Source organism: Lethenteron reissneri, chromosome 61, assembly GCF_015708825.2.
Source record: "Lethenteron reissneri isolate LAM-NWPU_2019-01 chromosome 61, ASM1570882v1, whole genome shotgun sequence".
In the NCBI taxonomy this organism is placed as follows: domain Eukaryota; kingdom Metazoa; phylum Chordata; class Hyperoartia; order Petromyzontiformes; family Petromyzontidae; genus Lethenteron; species Lethenteron reissneri.
This window is the reverse complement of record NC_083839.1, coordinates 1,866,192-1,894,157: the sequence shown is the minus strand read 5'-3', so window position 1 is coordinate 1,894,157 and position 27,966 is coordinate 1,866,192. Positions and strand designations below refer to the sequence as shown.

General features: G+C 50.1%; 1 protein-coding gene across 2 annotated transcripts; it reads left to right on the top strand.

Annotated features, from left to right (window-relative positions):
* Positions 1-27,959, top strand: LOC133358190 (collagen alpha-1(I) chain-like). Of its 2 annotated transcripts, none has more exons than XM_061576408.1 (7): positions 1-22; positions 792-852; positions 5,474-5,502; positions 7,509-7,584; positions 8,574-8,864; positions 9,761-9,928; positions 21,906-27,959. In XM_061576408.1, the coding sequence occupies exons 1-7, from the start codon at positions 20-22 to the stop codon at positions 22,346-22,348; spliced, it is 1,071 nt and encodes a 356-aa protein (XP_061432392.1). In that variant the 5' UTR covers positions 1-19; the 3' UTR covers positions 22,349-27,959. The 2 variants fall into 2 exon arrangements, with proteins under 2 accessions (XP_061432392.1, XP_061432391.1); XM_061576407.1 differs by having other exon boundaries at positions 21,867-27,959.
* The last annotated feature ends 7 nt before the right edge of the window (positions 27,960-27,966 follow it).

The window sequence follows — 27,966 nt, the reverse complement described above, 5'->3', positions numbered from 1 at the left end:
GATGGTCACGTGTTGATGGATGGTTGGGTGATGGTAGTGATGGATAGTAGGGTGATGGTGGTGGTGGATGGTAGGGTGATGGTGGTGGTGAATGGTAGGGTGATGATAGTGATGGTTGGTAGGGTGATGGTAGTGATGGATGGTAGGGTGATGGTGGTGGTGGATGGTAGGGTGATGGTGGTGGTGGATGGTAGGGTGATGATAGTGATGGTTGGTAGGGTGATGGTGGTGGTGGATGGTAGGGTGATGGTGGTGATGGTTGGTAGGGTGATGGTGGTGGTGGATGGTAGGGTGATGGTGGTGATGGTTGGTAGGGTGATGGTGGTGGTGGATGGTAGGGTGATGGTGGTGATGGTTGGTAGGGTGATGGTGGTGGTGGATGGTAGGGTGATGGTGGTGATGGATGGTAGGGTGATGGTGGTGATGGATAGTAGGGTGATGGTAGTGGTGGTTGGTAGGGTGATGGTAGTGATGGATGGTAGGGGGATGGTAGTGGTGGATGGTAGGGTGATGGTGGTGATGGTTGATAGGGTGATGGTGGTGATGGTTGGTAGGGTGATGGTGGTGATGGTTGGTAGGGTGATGGTAGTGATGGTTGTTTGGGTGATGGTAGTGATGGCTGGTAGGGTGATGTGTGTGTTAGTTTATGATGATGATGGGCAGAGCCTTCATCCAGTAGCAGATAGACAACACATCATCACCACGACTCCTCCATCCAGCAGTGGACAGAGCACGGGCCCACGTGTTCACACACCGCGCGTGTTGTTGTTGTTTTTGTTTGCGTGCTGCAGCTGAGGAAGCGTCGACCAACCCCAGCCACCCTCTTCCTTCTCAACGACCAGACATCCCCAGGTGAGAATCGATCCCACACATCACACATCCCCCCACCCCCCACCAGAGGTTGATTCGAGTCGACTCGACTCCATGAGCCAGCTGGGATGCTTCTCAAGTGATGTATAGGTCTAGATTGGAAGTTTTGTGACTGCAAGGATTCATACTCTTTGTTTTTTTTTCGGTAAAGTCACGTAGGTAAAAAATCAATAAGTGAAAAAACAACTCAATTAAATCCCGACGTTTCAGAGGCAACACAAGCTTCTCTCTCTCTCTCCCAGTGCAAGGAGGAATGTGGTTTAATCACAACTCAGTCTATGCGAGTCTATGGCTCTCTCTGTGTGTGTGGATCATTGGTGGCTTGGAAATGTTAACTCCCTCGCCTGGCATACAGGAGGTCGTGAGTTGGACCGCGACGGCTTTATATTTGGAGTTTCTCTCTCCCTCGTGGTCGCGTGGATTTTTCCTCCACATTTAGAATCAACGTGCGTTTAGAGTATTTGGCTTGCGATGAATGTCGAAATGATAAGCCAATTTTTGCGAGCTATAATTTGCGTGAGCCAGGTGGCTTCTGAATAAGAGTTACATTGCAGCTCAGCGTGGGCCTTGCCTGGTACAATAAAACATTGATTTGTCATGGCAGTGAGTGAGGCTGCCCTGGGTAATGCAGGACTTTTACAGCAGTCGTGCTGTGACGGTTCCACCTGAAGACGGAAGCTTGTGTTGCCTCCGAAACGTCGTGATTTTTATTTTATTTTTACTTTACTTTTATTTATTTTAATTTTTCACCTTCGTGACTTTACCGGAAAAAACCTAAGAATATGAATCCTTGCAGTCACGAAAGCTTCAAATCTAGAACTTTTACAATAATCCATGCCACGAGTTTCCTGGCTAGCTGATGGCTGGCCTGCTCTCCAACCGGATCAGTCAGAATCAGAAACCCTGACGCCTGCTGCTGTTTATATCTATATAAGGAACGAAGGAGGTGGACTTTTCCACAAATCTGTCTGTCGCCTGATGAAGCTGGTTGTAATTACTGGCGAAACGTCGTACTCGGATTGGAAATGTTGTGGCTTGGCTCTCCAACACACAACCGGTGGTGCTGTACTAGTATACTACACTATATACTACACACTAGTGCTGTACTAGTATACTACACTATATACTACACACTAGTGCTGTACTAGTGACGAATTGGCCACGTTCTGGCTACGTGACAAACCTTACTAGTTGGCTGTGTCGGGTGGTGGCGGGTTTAACGACACAGTTATATATTCACGCGATCTAACTAAAAAAACTTTATTATCTCCACCCATGGTCGTGTGATGACGACGATGACGACGATGACGACGATGACGATGATGACGACGACGACGATGATGACGACGATGATGACGATGATGATGACGATGATGACGACGTGATGACGACGACGATGATTATGACTACGACGACGATGATGACGATGATGACGATGATGATGACGACGATGATGACGACGATGATGACGACGACGACGATGATGATGACGATGATGACGACGATGATGACGATGACGACGATGATGACGACGATGATGACGACGACGATGATGACGACGATGACGACGATGACGACGACGATGACGACGATGATGACGACGATGATGACGATGATGACGACGACGACGACGACGATGACGACGACGACGATGATGACGACGATGACGATGACGACGACGACGACGATGATGACGATGTGCGTCACAACTGAGTGGCGGGGTGGGGGGCGCTCAGTATAAATGAATCATTGCCAGCTGCAGGGGCACTGGACCGGCTCTCGTTCTCCCTCGCTGCCGTCATAAAATCGCCGTAAAGAAAATAAAAGACACCCCCGCCCCCAACAGACCCAGCCACCACCACCACCACCACCAAATGAAAGGGTGGCCAAGAATGTGAGAGAAGAACTTGCACTAAATCTGAAAAAAACATTTTTGAAAGTTTATTATTCACAAGATGGGACGGAGGGATAGCTTCAGAGCAGCCTTGCATCACCATCTGGGTCTCAATCGAAATATTAGTTTTTTTTTATCATGTTAACATCAACAACAAAAAGGTTTGATGAAACAAAGTTGTACTCTGAAAGGTGCCCCGTGCTTAACTTGTCTTTTCGATGATTTACCTTCTAAAAAAAAATAAAGTTCCGGCCATGAATCTCGACTTAAAGCTTTCGTGACTGCAGGAATTCATATTCTTTGGTCTTTCGGTAAAGTCACGTAGATAAAATAATAAAATCATCCAAATAAAGTGAACTTATTTTAATGTTCTATCTGCGTGACTTTAACAAAGAATATGAATTCTGCCCATGTCTCACACACCCCAGAAAGGGCATCTCGCACCCCCAGAGACAAGAGAGAGAGGGGTCGTGCAAGAATTATGATGATTCGAGTAGCACAAGTAGCTACAGATGCTACGGGCCCCACACTTTCAAGGCCCGCGCTTTCAAGGGCCCCGCGCTAAACGCTTTCAAGCTATCAATTCCGGTTCAGTGATTCTGCACTCGCTCTATTACTATAGTACTATACCGCCTTCGACTTTTATGAACGTCTAGGTGTATATGGTTAGCGATTTGCCGTATCGTCTGGCTGTATAGCAAATGAAAAAAAGACAATTATTTTACTATGCAAGTTAAAAAAAACGTGTTTTAATATTCACGTTTTTTATTTATTTAGGACCCCTTTATAACATCATATTCTACAGGCCCCGCACTAATCCGGCGCTGCAGAATGGGGGGGGCGGTGGATGTGGTGTGCGTGCCACCCTGGTTAAGACAAAGCACTGTTGCGCTGGCGAGTTTCACGTCGATTGCAGCCCGAGCAGAGGGCTTGGGAACTCAGACGCGACGAGGACGGGTCACGTTTTGTAAGGACACCTCCACCCCGCTACGTCAGCCGGTGGGAGACGATGATTGCTTCGTCTGTATCGCTCAACCACCACCACCACCATCACCCCCACCACCCCCACCACCACCATCACCCCCACCACCATCACCCCCACCACCATCACCCCCGCCACCATCACCCCCACCACTACCACCACCATCACCCCCACCACCATCACCCCCACCACCATCACCCCCACCACTACCACCACCACCCCCACCACTACCCCCACCACTACCACTACCACCCCCACCACTACCACCACCACCCCCACCACCACCCCCACCACTACCACCACCACCACCCCCATCACCATCACCCCCACCACTACCACCACCACCACCCCCACCACCATCACCCCCACCACTACCCTCATTAGAGTAAAATTTGCGACCGCAATTTACGCGTTTGGCACATGTGGAATTGTCGACGCACGCTGCTGCCACACACAACGGCCCCACTCTTGCCGATTGACGTCAGACCTGTTTAAACGTCCTCTGTGAAGCAGGCGGCGAAGAGCGCAATTATGATAATTCGGTTGAACACTTAGTCGTGGTGGTGGTGGGAGGTGGTGGTGGTGGAGGCTTTCGCGACCAAGCTTATTGTGGGGTAAGATCGCGTCAATATAAATGCGTCGTTGAGCCCGACAGCCAACGCAGGAACCACGCGAATTCAGTAAGGTTCGGTGCCGGATGATCGTAGGAGCAAAAGTAGCTAAATCATATACATTTGTTGTAGCTACTACATGTGTAGTAGTAGCTACTACATGTGTAGTAGCTACTACATATGTAGTAGCAGCTACTACACGTGTAGTAGCTACTACTACACGTGTAGTAGCTACTACTACACGTGTAGTAGTAGCTACTACTACACGTGTAGTAGCTACTACTACATGTGTAGTAGCTACGGGCCCCGCACTTTCAAGGGCTCCGCGCTAAATGATTTCAAGCCATTATCTCCACCCATGGTCGTGTGATGACGACGACGATGATGATGACGACGACGATGACGAGGATGATGACGACGATGCTTTCAAGCTATTATCTCCGGTGCAGTGATTCTGCACTTGCTCTACTACTATAGTACTATACCGCCTTCGACTTTTATGAACGACTGGGTGTTTAATGTGAGCGATTTGTCGTACTGTCTGGCCGTATAGCAAATGAAAAAATGCAATTACTTTACTGTGCGAGTAAAACATGTGTGTGTTTAATATTTATGTATTTTTTATATTTGGGGCTCCTTTATAACATAATTTGCTATACAGGCCCCACACTTTGCTTCATCCGGCACTGGTCACGGTTTGTCGCGTAAACAACAAGACACGCCAAATAGTCAGTCGCACAGCGCTCGCCGGTGTGCTGGAGAGTCAACCCACCCGGCCACCAACACCGAACCGGTCCTGGGTCCCCCCCTAAGTCGACTCAGCCTCAAATGAGTACCCGGTGCATGCAGTGGTGTGTAAAAAAAACATCGCCCTCGGGGAGACAAAGGCGGTCGGGCGTAGTGCCGGCCACCCGCACCCTCACAGGTGCTGCTACTCGCTAACTGCACTTGCCCCGACGGCATGTTTAGGCTACCCGGGGGATCTTTGTTTTTGTTTTGGTGGCCGTGGAGGTGCAGGCGTTTACCTGTGTGGATTGGTGGGGGGTGAGGGGTGGGGGAAATGGTTCCGTGTCAAACTCACAGCGGGTGTCCTCCTGGTGCCACTCTCCCCCACAGATGATGACAGAGATGGGGAGCACGGAGAGGTGAGACTCACCCCCCACCCACCCACCCACCAACCACGACTCACCACCACACCCACCCACCCACCACCACCAACCCCCCACCCACCCACCAACCACGACTCACCACCACACCCACCCACCCACCACCACCAACCCCCCACCCACCCACCAACCACGACTCACCACCACACCCACCCACCCACCACCACCAACCCCCCACCCACCCACCAACCACGACTCACCACCACACCCACCCACCCACCACCACCAACCCCCCACCTACCCACCAACCACGACTCACCACCACACCCACCCACCCACCACCACCAACCCCCCACCCACCCACCCACCACGACTCACCACCACACCCACCCACCCACCACCACCAACCCCCCACCCACCCACCAACCACGACTCACCACCACACCCACCCACCCACCACCACCAACCCCCCACCCACCCACCAACCACGACTCACCACCACACCCACCCACCCACCACCACCCCCCCACCCACCCACCAACCACGACTCACCACCACACCCACCCACCCACCACCACCAACCCCCCACCCACCCACCAACCACGACTCACCACCACACCCACCCACCAACCACCCACCACCACCACCACACCCACCCACCAACCACCCACCACCACCAACCCCCCCCCCCCCCCACTAACCAACCACGACTCACCACCCCACCCACCCCCCACTCCCCCCACCCACCAACCACCACCACCAACCCCCCCCCACCAACCACCACCCCCCCTCCTCCTCCCCCAACCACGACCCCCCCCCCCACTACCCAGGCCTCACTCGCCTCTCTCTCCCGCTGGCACAACCGAGCCAGCCCAGCGCGGCTGCAGTTCGTTTTTTTTCCACCAGTGCTGAAACACCGTGCCGTGCCGTGCCACCAACGTCGCCGAGCGACGTCACACGCGGTGGCCGCGTCATTTGGCCCCACCCCTGGGCCCTGCTTGGCCCTCCCCCCGAAACAGATTCCGACGTTTCGCGCGATGACCCCGTATCACGGTTCTTTAAATTTAAACTTTGATTTATGTAAACCCCCACCTCTCGCTCACTCTCTCGCTCACTCTCTCGCTCACTCTCTCGCTCACTCTCTCGCTCACTCTCTCACTCCCGCTCTCGATCACTCTCTCGCTCCCTCTCTCGCTCACTCTCTCGCTCACTCTCTCGGTCACTCTCTCGGTCACTCTCTCGCTCACTCTCTCGCTCACTCTCTCGCTCTCTCTCTCACTCACTCTCTCGATCACTCTCTCGCTCCCTCTCTCGCTCACTCTCTCGCTCACTCTCTCGGTCACTCTCTCGGTCACTCTCTCGGTCACTCTCTCGCTCACTCTCTCGGTCACTCTCTCGCTCACTCTCTCGCTCACCTCTCTCGCTCACTCTCTCGCTCACTCTCTCGCTCTCTCTCTCGGTCACTCTCTCGCTCTCTCTCTCGGTCACTCTCTCGGTCACTCTCTCGCTCACTCTCTCGGTCACTCTCTCGCTCGCTCACTCTCTCGCTCACTCTCTCGGTCACTCTCTCGCTCACTCCCTCGCTCTCTCTCGTTCTGCACGCAACCCTTCTCGCAGTCCAACGGCCTCCGACGGGTAGCTCATAACTGCATGCAGAGCTCCCCGTCATCTGCCACCGAGCACATGGCCTCCTCCATCGCCCACTGCTCCTTGAAGGCCGGCACGGCGTGGGTCAGCCGCGCGTATCACGGTTTAGTTTCGGCCCGTAATGGAAAATAGCCGTGCCAGGTGTGTGCGGGACGGCCCCCACATATACCTGGCACGGCTCGCATGTGCCAGTGGAAAAAAAGAAAACGAGTGTGAGCTATGCATACATGTATGCTGAACTTCTTTTTGCACCGTACCTCACCAGCCGTGCAAATCGGAGGTGCGGGAAAATCTAGTTGTCGGGTTTGGATAGTCGCGACGTTTTTGTTTGCTGTTGTCGTGGTTGTTGTTGTTGTTGTTGTTGACCCAGCGTGTGTTCAACGTCGTTGATGTTTCAGGGAGCCGAGGGCCGACTTGGACATTCTCCCCGAAAGGGGGGCCACCACAGCTCCTACACGCCCCCCACCATGAGCCGTGAGACCCCCCCCAGCGTCCAATCACGAAGCAAAGGCAAAGATCCCCCGTGTAGCCTTTAACAGACTTTTGGGGGCAAGTGCCGTTCATGGAGGCCGGCACGGCACACGAGGGGGTGGGTGGCCAACACCACGCCCGGCCGCCTTTGTATCCCTAGTGGCGATGTTTACACACCGCACCGGGTACTCATTTGAGGCTGAGTCGACCTAGGGGATGCCCAAGCCCGGTTCAGGTAATCGTCTCCGTGGTTGTGCCGTGAGCGGGAATCGAACTCGGGTCGCCGGGTTCGTAGCGCAGCGCGCTAACCGCTACACCCACCGCTCCCCGCAAATCACACGCACGAAAACAATGACCCCCATGTGATAGGGGCTGCTTGCGAGCGCCTATTAAGGCCAGCTCAGCACACAAACGGGTGGTGTGGCGGACCCCCACCCCGGCCGCCTTTGTCTCCCCAATGCTGATGTTTAAGCATCGCCACCAGCTGAGTCGATGTTGGGAATGCCCCGGGTGAGCTCAGATAATCGTCGCAGATGTTGATCATGAGCGAGAATCCAACTTGGGTGACTGGTTTCGGAGCGCAAGTCGCTTGCCACGACCGCCAACACTCTATCCCATCATTTCTCATCCAATCCCATCCCTACCACATCATCTTATCCCATCCATCTCAAACCCATCCAGGCCATCTCATCTCCTGTCATCCCTTTCCGTGGACACCATCTCATCAATGTCATCCTACTCACACCATCTCATATCATTAATCTCATCCCATCGACAGCATTTCATCTCATGTCATCCATCTCATCCCATCCAATCTCATCTCATCCTTCTCCTGCCATCCATCTCATCTTATCCCATACATCTCATCCCATCCATCTCATCCCATTCATCTCATCCCATCCAGAGCATCTCATCTCATGTCATCCATCTCATCCAATCCACGCCATCTCATCTCCTGTCTCACATTGCCCCCACCTCTCTCCCCATCCCAGAGATGCAGACCCTGGTGGAGCTCCACCTCCACGCCACGGAGGAGGAGGACGAGGAGGACCTCGAGGACGACGATGACGACCGGAGCGCCGGCGGCGAAGACGACAACGGCGCCAGCGGCGGCGATGGCCATCCCGGCAGCCTCGTCCTCCACGTGCCCTCAGGTCCGCTCGCCCCCCACGGAGAAAAGGGGGGTGCCCGGGGGGGACTCCAAGGCGACGCAGGGGAGCCCACGCCCGGGACGACAGCCGAGCCGGAGGCCGGGAGCCCCCCAAGCGGCGGGGCCCAGGGAGGTAACGGACGCGAGTTTTTTTCGCGCTTCTCCACGTTTTCGACATTTGCAACTCTTTTCGCGTCATTTTATTTCACCGTCTGCCCGTCGCGGACGGTAAGCGACTAAGTAGAAATATAAACAAGGTGGGCTTCGCCTTGCGGGTGCTCCCCACACCTGCCGACGCTCACACGAGTAGTTTGAAACGTCAAGCACCAAGGTGCCACCATTGGAACCTCATTTGCCAGTAAAAATATGATAATTGGTTTTTTACCCTTCTATCTGGCAACAAAACTGACACCTTCATTTACAAGGAGTCATGTTTGTATAGACCACAATACCTGCAGTCATAATGCAAACAAAAAACATAACTCTGATAAGTGCACATTATCAGAGTTATGTTTTTTGATAAGTGCACATTATCAGAGTTATGTTTTTGTTTGCATTATGACTGCAGGTATTGTGGTCAATGCAAACATGTCTCCTCGTAAAAAAAAAAGGTGTCAGTTTTGTTGCCAGATAGAAGGGTAAAAAAACAATTTTCATATTTTTTACTGGCAAATGAGGTTCCAATGGTGTAAATGCTCACCCCGAGCTCTCACACTCTGACGGTGCATTGTCTTTGAGTTGTGCGCCTTTTGGCGTCATCTGGTCCAACCCATGTGAGACTAGGCTCTAAGGAAAGCTGTCTCGGGTGTGGACCAATCAACTTCAAGGACAGTGCATACATTATCAGAGTTATGTTTTTTGTTTGCATTATGACTGCAGGTATTGTGGTCTATGCAAACATGACTCCTTGTAAAAAAAGAAAAATGTCAGTTTTGTTGCCAGATAGAAGGGTAAAAAAACAATTATCACTAAGGTGTCGTTACGATTCCATTGATTTATTTCGATCTGTCCCCACCCCCTCGTGTGAAGATTCCGTAGGCGCCAGCGGGGGCGGCTTCGGGGAAGGGAAGGAGCCGGGGATTGCGGAGGAGGTCGCGAACGTGACCTTTGAACCCAGGAGAAGGGTCACGTGGGCCCACGGGCCGGGCGAGGCCGCTGGGGGCCCCCCTCACCTGGCCTCCCCCCCGATCCCCACAGGTAAACACCTGCACGGCCACCAGCACCATTACCCGCACCACCACCAGTAACATGACCATCAGCATCATTACCAGCACCGTCACCACCACCACCACCAGTAACATGAACACCATCACCACCAGCAGCACCGTCACCAGCACCGTCACCACCGCCACCACCACCAGTGACATGACCACCATCACCACCACCAGCAGCACCACCACCAGCATCGTCACCACCACCACCCCCAGTAACATGACCACCAGCATCACCACCAGCACCGTCACCACCATCACCACCACTATCACCACCACCAGCACCACCACCATCAGCACTATCACCACCACCATCACCACCACCACCACCAGCACCATCACCACCACCATCACCACCACCATCAGCACCACCACCAGCACCACCACCATCAGCACCACCACCAGCACCACCACCAGCACCACCACCTCCTACTACTACAACACGAGCACTACGGTCGACTTATTACCACGGCGCTCGCTGCATCAAGCGATAGTGACATCAACTCCCCTCCTCAATGGATGATGCTGCTGCTGCTGCCTGCACTCCACGTGTGCTCATGTACTTCATGCACTTTTCTGTTTCTCCTGACTGTGCTTTACCTTTTACCGATTTTGCACTGCTACGGTTGTTGTTGATTTCCCCTTTGCCTTATTACACCATTGGGTTTAGCACGTAGGAAGCTTACGCGAACAACATTATCCAAAATAAAAGGGTTTTTTTGTTTGTTGGGTTACGTCGCGTGAATGTGAACGTGTCGTTCGCCCACCACCACCCCGAACCCCAAAACAAACTTTAAAAAGCACCTTTATCAGAGACGAGCTTTACTACCCGGCTTCCCCCGGGACATAATTCACCACGCCCGACCGCCTTTGTCTCCCCAGTGGCGATGTTCACACACCACACCAGTTAATTGTTTGAGGCTTAGTGGACCTAGGGGAGGCCCAGGACCGGTTCAAATCATCGTCAGCGGTGGTGGCCGTGAGCTGGAATCGAACTCGGGTCGCCGGGTTCGTAGCGCAGCGCCGCTACCTGCTACACTACAACGTGTGACGCTTCCACGTGCGCGGGTCACGTGACAGATGTGACGTCACAGCTCACTTGCCGTGCAAAAAATATATGTATTATTGAAATCCCCACCCCAAAAAAAAACAAGTGTATTTTTATAATGTTTGTATGGTGTACAGTCTGGAAAGTACCCACATGGCAAATTTCCACTTTGTTGCATGTCGGGAAGTACGCTAAACATTTTGAACAGACACACATAGTCACAACTTTGCCTTTAAATTTCGATGTAAAGCTTTCGTGACTGCAGGGATTCATCTTCTTGGTTCTTTCGGTAAAGTCACGTAGAAGGGAAGTAATAAAATAATAAAAATAAAACATTAAATAATTATCATTTATTTTTATTTTATTTAATTATTTCCATTCTACGTGACTTTACCGAAAGAACCAAGAAGAACTTAGCCTTTTATATCGATGGAGATGACGTTGTTTGTTGGTGGCACTTGCTGAGACCGCCCCCTACGTGACATCTGTGAAAAGAGCTTCACAGCTCTTCGGATTCCTCCAGGACAAATACAGATTCTGCGTAGGCAGTGGTGCACAAGTGCACGCTGGCTAGATGTGAACTACCTCGCCTGGTCTACAGGAGGTCGTGGGTTTGATAACGACCCTGACGCCTGCTGTATATTTGGAGTTTGCGTGTCTCTCTCCGTGGTGAGATGTTAACTACCTCGCCTGGTATACAGGAAGTCGTGGGTTCGATCCCGACCTTGACGCCTGCTGTATGTTTGTAGTTTGCGTGTCTGTCTCTCCGTGGTGAGATGTTAGCTATCTCACCTGGTATACAGGAAGTCGTGGGTTTGATCCCGACCTTGACGCCTGCTGTATGTTTGTAGTTTGCGTGTCTGTCTCTCCGTGGTGAGATGTTAGCTATCTCACCTGGTATACAGGAAGTCGTGGGTTCGATCCCGACCTTGACGCCTGCTGTATGTTTGTAGTTTGCGTGTCTGTCTCTCCGTGGTGAGATGTTAGCTATCTCACCTGGTATACAGGAAGTCGTGGGTTCGATCCCGACCTTGACGCCTGCTGTATGTTTGTAGTTTGCGTGTCTGTCTCTCCGTGGTGAGATGTTAGCTATCTCACCTGGTATACAGGAAGTCGTGGGTTCGATCCCGACCTTGACGCCTGCTGTATGTTTGTAGTTTGCGTGTCTGTCTCTTCGTGGTGAGATGTTAACTACCTCGCCTGGTCTACAGGAGGTCGTGGGTTCGATCACGATCCTAACGCCTGCTGCTGTATATTTGGAGTTTGCGTGTCTCTCTCTCTCCGTGGTGAGATGTTAGCTACCTCGCCTGGTATGCAGGAGGTCGTGGGCTCGATGTCGACCCTGACGCCTGGAGTTTGCGTGTCTCTCTCTCTCCCCGTGGTCTCGTGGGTTTTTCTCTCCACACTTAGAATCAACATTACGCGTTTAGAGTCTTTGGCTGCTATACATTTCCACGTTACGATGATCCCACTTGGCTGAGCTATCATTTGTGATGGCCAGGTCCCTTCTGACAGCAAGCTACACGGCAGCTGAGTGTGCGCCTTACCAGTTAAAATAAACACTGTGTTTTTTGTTGAGAAATTCATTTTAGAGGTAGGCTCGTTTCGGTTATTTTTATAACACGCTTTTATTTAACTCACTCTGTCTGTTGTCGTATCTTCTTGGTTCTTTCGGTAAAGTCACGTAGAAGGGAAATTATAAAATAATAAAAAATGAAACATCACAAAATACAATTCTCACGACGTTTCGGCCACAACGCAAGCAGTCGTCCTCAGGTGAAGAACAGGTCTGTCGGAAAGACAGCGTCTGAATGAAACACCATAGCCTCATAAAATATTGTAACTACATTTTTACCCACTTCACAATGTCGTATCGACTGCAAACTTGGTATACTTATGTTATACTGGTGACAATACTATATTTTATCATAAAAAAAATCAATTTTAAACAATCTTTTTTTATATGTTATGTAATTGTCCACGCTCAACTGACGTTGTCTGTAATTGGCCACGGTCCCCTTTCGTTATGGCAAGCTTCGGGGCCACTTCCTGGAGTCGTGGACTTCTGCCATTACTTGTACGGTACATTTCATTAAAGCGTGTTTTTTTTTTTTACAATATTTTTAAATATTACTTTTTTTGTTTAAATAGTCGGCGCGTTTGCCGCGTACGAACCATCGTGGCGCGGCTGTAACTTGCTCGCTTAAAAAAAAAAAGCGAGACGCAGCAGCAGCAGCGGCGGCGTCAACAACAAACAACATCAAAATCGCGTAGCCGTGTCGAGTGTCAGGGTTTGTGCAACGTGTTCGTTCTGCTGCAATCCCGACGGGGGTAGCGACTCGGGGTTTGTGAGAGCGACCCATTCATTGCGCCCCCCCCCAACTCAGTGCTGAGGGTGTTCGTTAATTCAGGGGAATGCTCGTGGTGGGTGAGGGAGGGATGGAGGGAGGAGGGAGGGAGGAGGTCACGCCGTCGCTAATTGATTTTAATTTGGCCGTGGGTCGCGTGTAACGGAATATTGCAGGAAAGCGGATGAATCGCGCAGTGTGTGAGTGGTGCGGGCGGGCGGGAGGGCGGAAAGCTGCACCACCACCATCAACCAACCCACACCCGTCTGCATCATTCACCATCGACACCATGAACAACATCATCATCATCATCGCCCCATACTCAATCGCGCCAGTGTGACTGCGTCGGATTAAACCGGCGCAGGCTGCTGCTGCTGCTGTGTCAGCGGTAGGAGATGAGCCGTTCGCGCTGCGCTACGTACCCCGCTCACGGCCACCGACACCGCTGACGATTCTGTCTGATCCACACCTGGGCCTCCCCCTAGGTCGACTCGGCCTTAAATGAGTATAGCTGCTGCGGTGTGTAAACATCGTCGCTGGGGAGAGAAAGGCGGCCGGGCGTGGTGTTGGGCACCCACCCCCTCGTGTTACCGTGCCGGCCTTCATAGGTGCTGCTACTCGCTAACGGTACTTGACCCTACAGTCTCTTACAGGCTACACGGGGGATCTTTGTCTTTGTACGTGAGATAATGTGTGGGGGAGCGGTAGTGCAGTAGTTCGCGCGCTGCGCTAAGAACCCAGAGCCACCCGAGTTCGATTCCCGCTCACGGCCACAAACATCTAAGACGATTATCCGATCCGGTTCTGGGCCTCCCCTAGGTCGACTTAGCCTCAAGTGAGCACCTGGTGCGGTGTGTAAACATCGTCACTGGGGAGACAAAGGCGGTCGGACGTGGTTCTGGCCACCCCCACCTCGTGCGCCGTGCCGGCCTTCATAGATCCTGCTCGCTAACAGCACTTGCCCCTACAGTCTGTTACAGGCTACACGGGGGATCTTTGCCTTGTGTACGCGCGTGGTTGATAAGGGAGTGAGGAGGAGTCGAGGTTAGCAGTGAAGTTGATCTCTCTCGGCAGTAAACGCGAGTTCGATACGGATTCAGGAGATGGTGGTGGTGGTGGTTATATTCTTAGGTTTTTTCGGTGAAGTCACGTAGGTAAAAAAATTAAAATTAATAAAAGTAAAATAAAAATCACGACGTTTCGGAGGCAACACAAGCTTCCGTCTTCAGGTGGAACCGTCACAGCACGACTGCTGTATCAAGTAAATGAGAGATTACAGGAGATACCACTTTACTTGATACAGCTATCGTGCTGTGACAGTTCCACCTGAAGACGGAAGCTTGTGTTGCCTCCGAAACGTCGTGATTTTTATTTTATTTTACTTTTATTAACTTAAAATTTTTACCTACGTGACTTTACCGAAAAAAACCTAAGAATATGAATCCTTGCAGTCACGAAAGCTTCAAATCTAGGTGGTGGTGGTGGTGTTCATTGCAATGTGGATTGTGGGGGGAGCGGTGGTGTAGTGGTTAGCGCCCTGCGTCTACGAACCTGGCGACCCGGGTTCGATTCCCGATTCTCGCTCAGGGACGATTTTCCTGGGCCGGTCCCCTAGGTCGACTCAGCCTCAAACGAGTGTGTTAGCATGGCTTCGTAAAACATCGCCAATTTTTTTTGGGGGGGAGACAAAGGCGGTCGGGCGTGGTGCTGGCCACCTTTCGTGGGTAAGCCGGTGGGAGGAATCTTTGTCCACGTCGGTCGCAATGTTTGGGATAATTTCGTCTGACGCCGGGTTACATGTGCCACGTGGCCTCGTGTTGTGCGTCGAGCCGCTGGGAGCCACTGTGTGTGTGTGTCTATCTCTGTATGTATGTGTATGTATGTGTGTGTGTCTATGTATCTGTGTGCGTGTGTATCTCTGTATGTATCTGTGTGTATCTGTGTGTGTGTGTATCTCTGCATGTATCTCTGTGTATCTATGTATCTGTGTGTGTGTCTCTGTATGTGTATCTCTGTATGTATGTGTGTATCTATGTATCTGTGTGCGTGTGTATCTCTGTATGTATCTGTGTGTATCTATGTATCTGTGTGTGTCTCTGTATGTGTGTATCTCTGCATGTATCTGTGTGTGTCTCTGTATGTGTGTTTGTATCTATGTATCTGTGTGTGTCTCTCTATGCATCTGTGTGTGTCTCTGTATGTGTGTGTGTCTCTGTATGTATCTGTGTGTATGTATCTGTGTGTCTCTGTGTGTGTATCTCTGTATGTATATCTGTGTGTGTCTCTGTATGTGTGTGTGTATCTATGTATCTGTGTGTCTCTGTATGCATCTGTGTGTATCTATGTATCTGTGTGTGTCTCTGTATGTGTGTGTCTCTGTATGTATCTGTGTGTGTCTCTGTATGTGTGTGTGTATCTATGTATCTGTGTGTGTCTCTGTATGTGTGTGTGTCTCTGTATGTATCTGTGTGTCTCTGTGTGTGTATCTCTGTATGTATATCTGTGTGTGTCTCTGTGTGTGTGTGTATCTATGTATGTATATCTGTGTGTGTCTCTCTCTATGTATATGTTTGTCTCTGTATGTACTGTGTGTATGTATCTGTGTGTCTCTGTGTGTGTATCTCTGTATGTATCTGTGTGTCTCTGTGTGTGTATCTCTGTATGTATATCTGCGTGTGTCTCTCTATGTATATGTTTGTCTATCTCTGCTACTGCTGCCACGCTGTCGGGCGGGCTGTCGGCCGGCCGGCCGGGCGGTCGTTTGTTGCTACCCGCCCTCACCCTCCACGTGCAGCCGCGACCTTCACAGCCCGTGCCGCTTGCTCGCGGGGCCAACACTTCCACGCGCAGACAAAGATCGCCGCCCCGTGTAGCCTTGAGCGAGACTTCTGCAGGAGGCCGATGGAGAGATGATGCATCAGCGAGCGCTTGTGAAGGCGACCGGCACTGTGGCTCACAAGGCCGGCCGGGTGGGTAGGTGGGGGGGGGGGACCAGCGATGTTTACACCGCACCGTGTACTCATTTGAGGCCGAGTCGACCTAGGGGAGGCCCGTGGCCGGTTCGGATAAGTGTTGGTGGCCGTGAGCGGGAATCGAACCCGGGTGGCCAGGGGTGTAGCGGTGAGCGCGCAGAGTTCAATTCCGGCTGATGGGTAACACCAGTGACGCACGGTCGCTGCTTGCTAACAGCACTTGCCCCAACGGCCCCTTGCAGGCTATGCGGGGCATCTTTGTCTGAGTGCGCGTGGATTTTGACCGGGGGGGGTTCAGGGGTGGGTCGTGAGCGCATTGACGGGCAGAGGACCGACCTTTAACCTTCGGTTTAACGCATAGTTGTAGTAGTAGTAGCAGCGGGCTTTCGCGAACAATATCATCCGTAAAAGAAGGTTTTTTTCTGGGGCGATTGATCGTGTAAATATATAAATGTGTCGTTAAAGCCGCCTTCACCACCCGACACAGCCAGTCAGTAAAGGGTTTGTCACGTGAACAGAACGTGGAAATTGGTTACGAGTTCAGCACTAACCGGTGTGTCAAATCCACAACATTTACAATCTGTTTAACATGTAGTATTAAGCTTTCACGACCAATATCTTTAGAGGGTTTCTTGTTGGGTTAGATGGCGTAAACCTAAATGTGTCGTTCAACCGGCCACCATCCGACACAGCCAGTCAGTAAGGGGGTGTCGAGATAACATAACGTGGCCAATTCGTTACTAGTTCAGCACTAGTGTGTAGTGTAGTGTATAGTGTAGTGTATAGTGTAGTGTAGAGTGTAGTGTATAGTGTAGTGTATAGTAGTGTAGTGCATAGTGTAGTGTATAGTGTAGTGTATAGTAGTGTATAGTGTAGTGTGTAGTGTATAGTAGTGTAATGTATAGTGTAGTGTATAGTGTAGTGTATAGTAGTGTAGTGTATAGTAGTGTAGTGTATAGTGTAGTGTATAGTAGTGTATAGTGTAGTGTGCAGTGTATAGTAGTGTAATGTATAGTGAAGTGTATAGTGTAGTGTATAATAGTGTAGTGTATAGTAGTGTAGTGTATAGTGTAGTGTATAGTAGTGTAGTGTATAGTGTAGTGTATAGTAGTGTAGTGTATAGTGTAGTGTAAGTGTAGTGTATAGTGTAGTGTATAGTAGTGTAGTGTATAGTGTAGTGTATAGTGTAGTGTATAGTGTAGTGTATAGTAGTGTAGTGTATAGTGTAGTGTAGAGTGTAGTGTATAGTGTAGTATACTAGTACAGCACCACCGGTTTGTGTGTTGGAGAGCAAAGTCACGACATTTCACAATCCGAGTCCGACGTTTCGCCAGTAATTACAAGCGGCATCCTCAGGCGGACGGCAACCAGATTTGTGGAGGCATAGGTGTGATGACGCCACTTGTGAGCCCTTCACGCGCGAAGGAGGGCGGGGGGGAGGGGTATTAATGGCTTTAACCTTTCTGGCAATAACGCAGGAGGCGTGACGGTGTTCAAAGGCCAAATCGACACCGATTAGAAGGCACCGGGTCCACGTGAACGGCCCGTACTTCGTGGTAAAGCGTGTCAGACAAGTGCCCTTCAATGATGTTCTCGAAACCGATTGGGGCTACATCAGTCACAGCCTCTTGCGTGGCTTTGTCTCATCCGGTGCTCGAGAGCTAAGAATGACGAAAGGCAGGCAGCACAAGGGCAATGCAAAGCGCTAAAGCATTAACATAGCTCTGTGTGTGTGAGACAGCTGCTTGTCGAGTAGCGTGTACACACGCAACGTTGTGTGTCTCTGTATGTATCCGTGCGTGTACATCTGCACGTATCTGTGTGCGTGTTTCTCTGTATGTATCTGTGTGTCTATTTATGTATCTGTGTCTCTCTATGTATCTGTGTGTGTATCTCTGCATGTATCTGTGTGTCTATTTATGTATCTGTGTCTCTCTATGTATCTGTGTGTATCTATGTATCTGTGTGCGTGTGTATCTCTGTATGTATCTGTGTGTATCTGTGTATCTGTGTACGTGTATATCTCTGTATGTATCTGTGTGTATCTATGTATCTGTGTGTGTCTCTGTATGTGTGTATCTCTGTATGTATCTGTGTGTGTATATCTCAGTATGTATCTGTATGTGTATATCTCTGCATGTATCTGTGTGTGCATCTCTGTATGTATCTGTGTGTATCTATGTATCTGTGTGTGTCTCTGTATGTATCTGTGTGTATGTATCTCTGTGTGTCTCTGTGTGTGCATCTCTGTATGTATCTGTGTATGTCTCTCTCTATGTATCTGTGTGTCTATCTCTGTATGTGTGTGTGTGTATCTATGTATCTCTGTGTGTCTCTGTGTATGTATCTCTGTATGTTACTGTATGTGCCTCTCTCTATGTATCGAACTTCTTTCGCACCGTACGCAGCCAACCGCGCTAATCAGAGGTGCGGTGCCTTGTCCCAGACCACGAGACACGCTCCGTCAGTCGAGGTTTTTTTTTTCTCGCGCTCGTCTGAAAACCACATTGACCTTCTCTTGCGTATCCGTCCGTGTCAGGGTCGTTTGCCTTTGAGTTTTGAATGTTAACAGCGTGCTTCAGCCGCACCGAACCTCACAACAATAATATCCAGGGCCCACCTTGGCTCCTCCCACCCTCAACCAGTATATATACAAGGACTGTTTTCTTGGAATTTCTCTCACTTGATACAGCTATCGTGCTGTGACGGTTCCACCTGAAGACGGAAGCTTGTGTTGCCTCCGAAACGTCGTGATTTTTATTTTATTTTTACTATACTTTTATAAATTTTAATTTTAATTTTTTACCTACGTGACTTTACCGAAAAAACCTAAGCATGAGAGGTTTGTTGTTGTTGTTGTTGCTTTCTTTAAACTGGGAATCTATCGTAAAAGCTCTGCGCGGCCTCGCCTGAATGGCGCTACATACATACACACACACACAGGGCGCTTCAAACTAAAATGTCAACACTTCTGAGAATTTGCAACGACGCCACAAGAAATGCGCCTCCAGGCGCTGTAAACCGCTCGGAGAAGATTCCAGGCCACGCGTTGACAACGCTGGCGAACAAGTGGGATACTCTTTGACTTTTCGAAGTGATTACCATTACATTCGTTATCACAATATATTACACTGGTCAACACACTTTTTCTGGCATAAGGTATTCCAACGGTTGTAATGTCATTTTGGGGTGCTGATTCCAAATCTGGCATCAGTTTTCGTCTATCACATCAGGTTTTTGAGATATCGATATTGCATTTTCAATAAAAACTGCAGAAGAAAGATATTACATAAATGTGGATATCTACATAAAATGATAGTTATAAAGACACTATCCTAAAAATACAGCGCCATATTTTAACACTAAAGCAGTCACTGACTCGCAACAACTTGCAATCATAAGTGAGTTAATTTCGGGTAAAATCAATGAAAATGGGGTATGCCGATAGCATAAAAATGAGATGTGATAGAGCAAATCTGAGATCAGATTTGGAATCAGCACCCTGAAATTAATCTAAAACAGCTGCAAAAGTCCAGGCCAGAAAATAATGGTTTTTTTTGTTGACCAGTGTATTTATCCGTTTCTTCTTCCATTAACAACGACAGTCCCATATGAGTGTTTAAAAAAAAATGTAAGCACCCTGGAAACTCCTTGATTTTTCGGTAAACTCACGTGACTTTACCGAAAGAACCAAAGAGTATGAATCCCTGCAGTCACGAAAGCTTAAAATCAAGCACCCTGTATGTTTACAAAAACTGACTTTTTTACTCCGTTACTACTTTTTTTTTCTCCCAAGGTGGGCATTCGGACGACGACGGACGGCACGTGGTGTGGGTTATTTATTTATATAATCGTCACAATGGGACCCCCCCCCCCCCCGTGCTGCCTGATTGGGTAACGAGAAGAGGGTGCGGGCGGGGCTGGGGGAGGAGGGGAGGGGGGGCGGAGTCATGTCAATGACGGCATTGCCCGAGTAATGCGACGCTGTGTTTCCATAACCTTGGCTCTGCACGATAAACAAACGCAACAACGCACGCGCAAAGACAAAGATCCCCCTTGTAGCCTCTAACAGACTGTTGGGGCAAGTGCCGTTAGCGAGTGTGCACCTACGAAGGCCGGCACGGCACACTGGGGGTGGGTGGCAAGCGCCAGGCACGGCCGCCTTTGTCTCGCTCGTGGCAATGTTTTTAGACATTGCACCAGGTACTCATTTGAGGCTGAGTCGACCTAGGGGAGGCCCGGGACCGGTTTAGATTATCGTCAGCGGGAATCGAACTCGGGTGGCCGGGTTCGTAGCGCAACGCGCTAACCGCTACACCACCGCTCCCCATAGACGCACACAATAACAACAACCGCCATTCGCCACTGAGTAGCGGTGACTTCGCTCTGAGCAACTTCGAGCCACTGCTGCAGCTGCAATGCCGGGAGTTGGGGGTCGTACCACCGCCATCGAGAGCAGTGGTTTTTCTCCTTCTTCTTCACCTGGGAGTGCACGTTGCACCCCCAGGGGGCGCGAAATGCCCTTTCTGGGGGGCAGTGGCGTAGCTAGGATATTTTGCGCCCGGGGACGAACTATAAAATTGGCGCCCCCCCCCCCCCCCCCGTTTAATCACAAACCAAAATGTAATTACATGACATGTAGGCTGTGTGTGGCGGGATATATAAACTTTTAGGTTGAGGTGTAGATTTGTGCAGTAGTTTCAGGCTGCCGCGCCCGCCGCAATAAGTTCTAATGTGACGTTGTAAGCCTCATTTTGACGCCCCTTTACCTTGGCGCCCGGGGACATATGTACCCCCCTGCCCCCCCCCCCCCTAGCTACGCCTCTGCTGGGGGGGGGGGGCTGGGTGCGAGACGCGGCCAGATATTTTTGTGTCGAAGGTAAATCATCGAAGACACAAATTCATCGATTGAGAAACCAAAATGGGTGCAAGACTGCAGCTTCAGAACCACTGGTCTAGAGATTGATAACTCATTTCTTGAGAAGCGCTTCTCTTGTGCAGTTGAGTGTTGTTGTCATTGCCACCCTCTCCCCGTACCTCTGCTTAGCACGGTTGGCGAACGTACGGTGCCAAAGAAGTAAAACATGCACACTTACATAGTTGGCTCGTGTCATCTATCGCGTTATATTTGGTTGTTTTCTCTCTCTCTCTCTGATTTCTATTCGCGGCATTGTTTTAGTTTATTTTACATTTTCCCTTTTGTTATTTTGGCGAGCCCGGGGTCACTCTTTTGCGAATGAGACCGTGCGTACGTGCATATGTACGTACATACGTATGCGCCTACATACGTACGTACGTACATACGTATGCGCCTACATACGAACGTCCGTACATACGTATGCGCCTACATACGAAAGTACGTACGAACATACGAACCGGCGAATTTGCAATTCCATGCACAGAGCACCCCCCCCCCCCAGCCGCGCACAAAATTTTCCGATAGAAGCAATCACCGATCACCGTAGATTTTGTACGAGCGAGTAAAATATAAATACATATTTTTGCATGTTTAACAACAAAACGACTGCAGCCTTGCAGGTGCTCAAGCTGCCCTAGGGTGCCTGTGCTTCCCCTGTCTGCCGCTGGCGCCTGTAGGCGACACGATCGGCGTGCCGGAGGCGGCGGCGACGACGACGGAGCCGGACGCTGGAGCCAAACCCCCGAGCGTCGCTCCGGGTCCCCGGCAAGACGAGAGCCACGTGAGCCACGTGACCCACGTGACCCACGCCGACGCTCAGCGGGCAGTGGAGGGCTGCTCCCGCTCGGACTCCGAGCCCGGCGCAGGTCAAGACGGAGAGGCCGGGGCGCTGGCGGGCACCGACGCAGACGAGCGGTCAGCCGGCGGGCCCGACGGCCAGCCGCGCATCAAGGCGCACGTCCAGTTCGTCGGGTCAGCTGCCGAGGCAGGCATCCAATTCGACGTCCGGTCAGCCGCTAAGCCAGACGCAGAGTCGGCGACTGAGCCAGGCGCACAGTCGGGCGCTCACGTAGATGCTCACGTAGTCACGGAGGTTGGCACTGGGCCGACTGTGAACTGAATGCTCGGGGGGGGGGGGGGGGGGAGGTTCTGGGTTGGGGTGAAACGGATCTGTGAAGCTCGTACAGCGCCGTGGTGCTGCCAGAGGGGCAATGGTTTAGCTGCCGTCGTCTTGGGAATCCGATTGCTCGATCGTGCGGATGAGTTTGACCTCTGTTGGGTGTGACGGGAGGGTGAAGACCCCACGGGGTAGGAGGTGGCGGCGGGGGGAGGGGGTTCCAGGTGCCTGTGATGCGTTGCGGGAGATGGAACGATTCCGTTTGAGGTGGAACGTTTTAGCTCCCCGCTCATGACCTCCCCCCCCCCCCCCACCGTTTTCCCGTTGCCAGCGTCGGGCGTTTGCGATGAAAATGTCTCCATTTAAAAAGAAAATGTGGTTTGATTTTTAGTTACATTTTCATCTCTCTCTTCTCTGTAAGCATTCGGTGGTAATTTCAGCGGCCCCTTTGCTTCCGCAGGTGTCTCGTGATCCCCATGACACAATGAAAATTAATGATCATCATGGTCCGGTACGTTTGGTGTTAGTCTGCCCAGTAAGCACGGGCGATGTCGCTGAGCGGCTTTTACCCCACCGATCCATTTGCGCTCGACGCCTTCTCGCATTTGGCGATTTTTTTTCTTGCTGTAGGCCGTGACGCCGGCACACAATGGCCTACCCCTGGTTCCCGTGGCGTGCTGACATCGGCATGACGGCTCCTTCGGCATTCACGACCATCGCGGCAGACAGGCGCGAGTTTGCGTGCTCGATTAGACCCACCCCCACGCTTCGCCACGGAATTAACCGGGGCGGCCGCCGGGATTCGAACTGCGAACGTCCGGTCCGTTCTGGGCCGAACAAGGGGACAGCGCGAACGACCAATTTTTTAGTTTTTGGTTTTTATGCTTCGCAGGAAACGCTTGTGATTTGCGCGCCCCCCCCCCCCCATCCCGTCGCCCCCCGCTCTTTCTTTGCGCACCGCTGGTCAATACGGTCCCGTCCGTCACCCCGACGTTGGGTTTGGGTTTCGGTCGGATCGGATCAGACGCAAGAAGTGCGAGAATGGATCGCTGCGTTCGCGAGACCGCCAGGGGACGGCGGATAGGGGTAGAGTTAGGGGTAGACTCGTTAGGGGCAGGGTTAGAGGGTCGACTCATTAGGGATAGACTCGTTAGGGATGGGGTTCGGGTTAGACTCGTTAGGAGCAGAATTAGGGGGTATACTCATTAGGGATAGACTCGTTAGGGGCAGTGTTCGGGGTAGACTCGTTAGGGACAGGATTAGAGGGTAGTCTCATTAGGGGTAGACTCGTTAGGGGCAGTGTTCGGGGTAGACTCGTTAGGGGCAGGGTTAGAGGGTAGACTCATTAGGGGTAGACTCGTTAGGGGCAGTGTTCGGGGTAGACTCGTTAGGGACAGGATTAGAGGGTAGTCTCATTAGGGGTAGACTCGTTAGGGGCAGTGTTCGGGGTAGACTCGTTAGGGGCAGGGTTAGAGGGTAGACTCATTAGGGATAGACTCGTTAGGGGCAGTGTTCGGGGTAGACTCGTTAGGGGCAGGGTTAGGGGGTAGACTCATTAGGGATAGACTCGTTAGGGGCAGTGTTCGGGGTAGACTCGTTAGGGGCAGGGTTAGGGGGTAGACTCATTAGGGATAGACTCGTTAGGGGCAGGGTTTTGGGTAGTCTCATTAAGGGGTAGACTCGTTAGGGGCAGTGTTTGGGGTAGACTCGTTAGGGCTCGGGCGAGACTCGTTGTATTCTAATCGGACACGACAGAGCGACAGTCTCGCGCCGAATGCCTCCGCATATTTAATCTCTGTTGCCATAGCCACGTGACACAAGGCACGCAAAGCAGACCCAGTGCTGTCTGCTACTAACCACCACCACTACCATTACCACCACCACCATCACTGCCTTCACCACAACCATCATCATCCTCATCATAATAATCACTACCACCACCGTCACTACCTTCACCACCAACATCACCATCATTGTAACCATCACCGTAGCTTTCACAAACCATCTCTCATGTCACGGTAACTAGAGGAGTAGTAACAACAACAATGATTATCATCAGAATGCTCTTTATTTACCCAAGAAATCATGGGTCTCAAGAATCGTCACTGTTCAGGAAGGGTGCTGCTAAATTCAGTGAGCCTTACCTGGTCAAATAAAAAAGAGTCAATGTTGACTTAAAACTTTCGTGACTGCAGGAATTCATATTCTTGGTTCTTTCGGTAAAGTCACGTAGATAGAAAAATAATAATAAAGTGAATAAAAATAACAATAATACAATAAAATACAAATTAAATTTTTATTTTATAAAAATGTCAAATATACTTTTTTCACTTTTTTTATTTTTCTATCTACGTAACTTAGTTAAATTGGACCCAAATGTTTGGCCAATTCAGCCACGTTGGTGGCCAAAGCATACAAATTGAACCGTGCAAGTTAATGAAAAAGAAGATATATAAATAAACCTACCCTTGTCATCGTGACTGCGACACACACGTGTCAAGAGAGGACACGCACGAGCTAGCAGACAAGGGCGTAGCCCTTACTCACTAAACATGGCCCAACGTTGGCCCAACGTTGACCCAACGTTGACCCAACGTTGGCGTCGTATTGGGCCTCCTCCGCGTTCTGCCTTCCTCGATGTTTGCGGCCCACTCGTCGTAACTAACCGCCGCTTTGACGAGCGCTTTTCAAAACAACTCTTTAATTTTCGATTTATAATAATTTTGTTATTTTATTTTATTATATTATTTTATTATGTTTTATGTTTATTATTTTATTATTTCCCTTCTACGTGACTCTTTAATTTTCGATTTAAAGCTTTCGTGACTGCAGGGATTCATCTTCTTGGTTCTTTCGGTAAAGTCACGTAGAATGGAAATAATAAAATAATAAAAATAAAACAATTAAATAATTCTCACGACGTTTCGGCCACAACGCAAGCAGCCGTCCTCAGGTGGAGAACAGGTCTGTCGAGAAGACAGTCTTTAATTGTTAACGGAGGTTTTTTTAAATGTCCTCATTACTCCCAAGTGGCTGTCATGGCAAAGGCAGTGAGGTGGGTGGTGGGGGGGGGGGGATGGGGCGGGGGGAGGCACTTGAATTTTCTCTTTTGTGAGTTCCCGTAACCTTTCCCTAACATCTCGGAAAATTGAATTCAAGCGGAGACACCGACCCCTCGGAACCCGCGGCCCCTCGATGGGGCCGGTTCGGCGGAGTGGGGGGTGGGGTGGGGGGCACAATCGCCCCCCCCTCCCCACTCCTCCTCCCCCAAGAGATAATTCGTTGCAAGTAACAATTAGAGCTTTGGAACGTGCACGTAATGATCAATATATTTTGACTTAAAACGTTCGTGACTGCAGGAATTCATATTCTTTGGTTCTTTCGGTACAGTCACGTAGATAGAAAATAAAAGAAAAAATGTTGAAAAATATTTTTTATTAAATAAAAATATTGAAAAATATTTTTTCTATTTGATTGATTTTCTTTGTATTCTTTGGTTCTTTCGGTAAAGACAAGTCGATAGATAAAATTACAAATATTTTTAATTTCATTTTAAATGTATTTTTATTTAAAATATTAAAAATGTCATTTTAAATGTATTTTTATTAAAAATATTAAACATTTCATTTTTTATTTATTTAAATTTGTATTCTTATTTTCTATCTACGTGACCTTGCCGAAAGGACCAAAGAATACAAAGAAAATTAATACATCGCGTTCACACACCTGACCGTGAATGCGGTGAGGGTCACCTTGTCCATCGAAGAAATGCCCCCGTGTCGCGGTGGCGCGATTGGTCCCCGAACCGGCGGCGTTCAATTCCACATTAGCCAAGACGGTGCACCAGTCCTTCCCAAATAAATAATAAAAACACGACGCTTGATGTCCGCTGTCCGCTGTGTGTGCTTTCATTTGGGAGTTGTGCCCACCGCGTGCTCTTCGGCACGACGTCGCGGCAACTTCGCTGCACGCGCCGGAGGAGGTTCCACTTCAGAGGGGCTTCTGGGGGGAGAACTGCCGGTGACGTGGGGCGAAACGTCGAACCCCAAAACGCACCGGAGAGCAACAGCAGCAGCAGCAGCACAAGTGCGAAATGATGATCTCCTGTCCAGCGGAGCAGTCTCGCCAGGAGTTGTACATTCGCGTGACGATGCAGCGATGATGATGACGATGGCGATGATGGATTATTTCCTCGGGCAATATTGTGTGGTGGTGGTGGCGGTGATGGTTGTCTTAATGGTCGTGCTGGTGACGATGGTGGTGGTAACGCAGCTGCTGTTGCTTGCTGCTGCTCGCGGTGGTGATGGTGACAACTGCTGCCATTGCTGCTGTTGCGACTGCTGGTGGTGGTGGTGTCAGTCACCATGGTGGCGCTAGTAATGATGGCGCTGGTGATGATGAGGCTGTTGTTGCCTCTGTTGCTGCTGCTGATGGTGTTGACGATCGTGGTGGTGGTGGTGGTAATGATGTAAGTGGCAATGATGGTGGGTGTGATGATGATGATGATGGTGGTGGATGGTAATGCTTCTGTTGCTGCGGCTTCTACTGCCGATGATTATAATGACCCTGGGGGGGTGGGGGGGGGGTATACAGGGTGCTGCAAATGACCCCTTAGCCCAAGTTGTGCCTAAAACAAGTCGCACTGTCTCGATTTGAAGCTTTCGTGACTTCAGGGATTCATCTTCTTGGTTCTTTCGGTAAAGTCACATGGAAGGGAAGTAATAAAATAATAAAAATAAAACATATTAAATTAATTAAATTTCGATTTAAAGCTTTCGTGACTGCAGGGATTCATCTTCTTGGTTCTTTCGGTAAAGTCACGTAGAATGGAAATAATAAAATAATAAAAATTAAACATACTAAAGTATTTTTATATAAAAATTTTACTTTATTACATTTTATTTTTATGACTTTATTATATTTTATAAAAAAAATAAAACATAATAAAGTATTTTATATAAAAAATAAAACTTTCTTATGTTTTATTTTTAATATTTTATTATTTCCATTCTACGTGACTTTACCGAAAGAACCAAGAAGATGAATCCCACTGTTTGAGATCTGCTTCTTCTTCTTCTCATCTCGCACGGCTGACGTGGACGCAGAGCGACGACTTACGATGTCACATTTCGGTTGGTCAAGAGCCAGACAACGGGTATCCGGAGCAAGTGGAGGTGTATCGCTGTGATGTCTGCTTCGTACTGGATCGCCTCCAGTATTAACACAGATTCCTATGATCCTGTACTGGCGGTGGTGGCGTTTCGTGACCGGGCGGGTTAAGGGTTTAATCATAACAATTTAAGTATTGCTTCTGTATAGGGAATTCATGCGCGTGTGGTTTTGTTGTTGCCTAGGTTTGCTGTTCGTTCGGGAGTTTGTTTGACTTTTGTTCACGTACCAGCTCTCGTTTAATGTCACAAGCCACACTCCACCCCACCCACCCCACTCCCCGTTCTGTATTCTGTCAGGCAAACGAGGTGGGAGTGGAGGCAACCTCCCCCCCCATCCCCCTGTCGTGTTTTTCTTTTGCTTGTTGTAAACATGTTGGGAGTATTTGGGAGTACATTCCAGCCGCTGTTAAAAATACTAGATAAAGGCGCGCTGTGTGACTGCCCTCTGCC

What these genes read in the sequence shown, in the direction of transcription:
- LOC133358190 (XM_061576407.1), top strand. An exon ending in CAACGACCAGACATCCCCAG is followed by an intron (nt 853 to 5,473) that starts GTGAGAATCGAT and finishes TCTCCCCCACAG; the next exon opens with ATGATGACAGAGATGGGGAG. An exon ending in CTCCCCCCCGATCCCCACAG is followed by an intron (nt 9,929 to 21,866) that starts GTAAACACCTGC and finishes AAGCTGCCCTAG; the next exon opens with GGTGCCTGTGCTTCCCCTGT.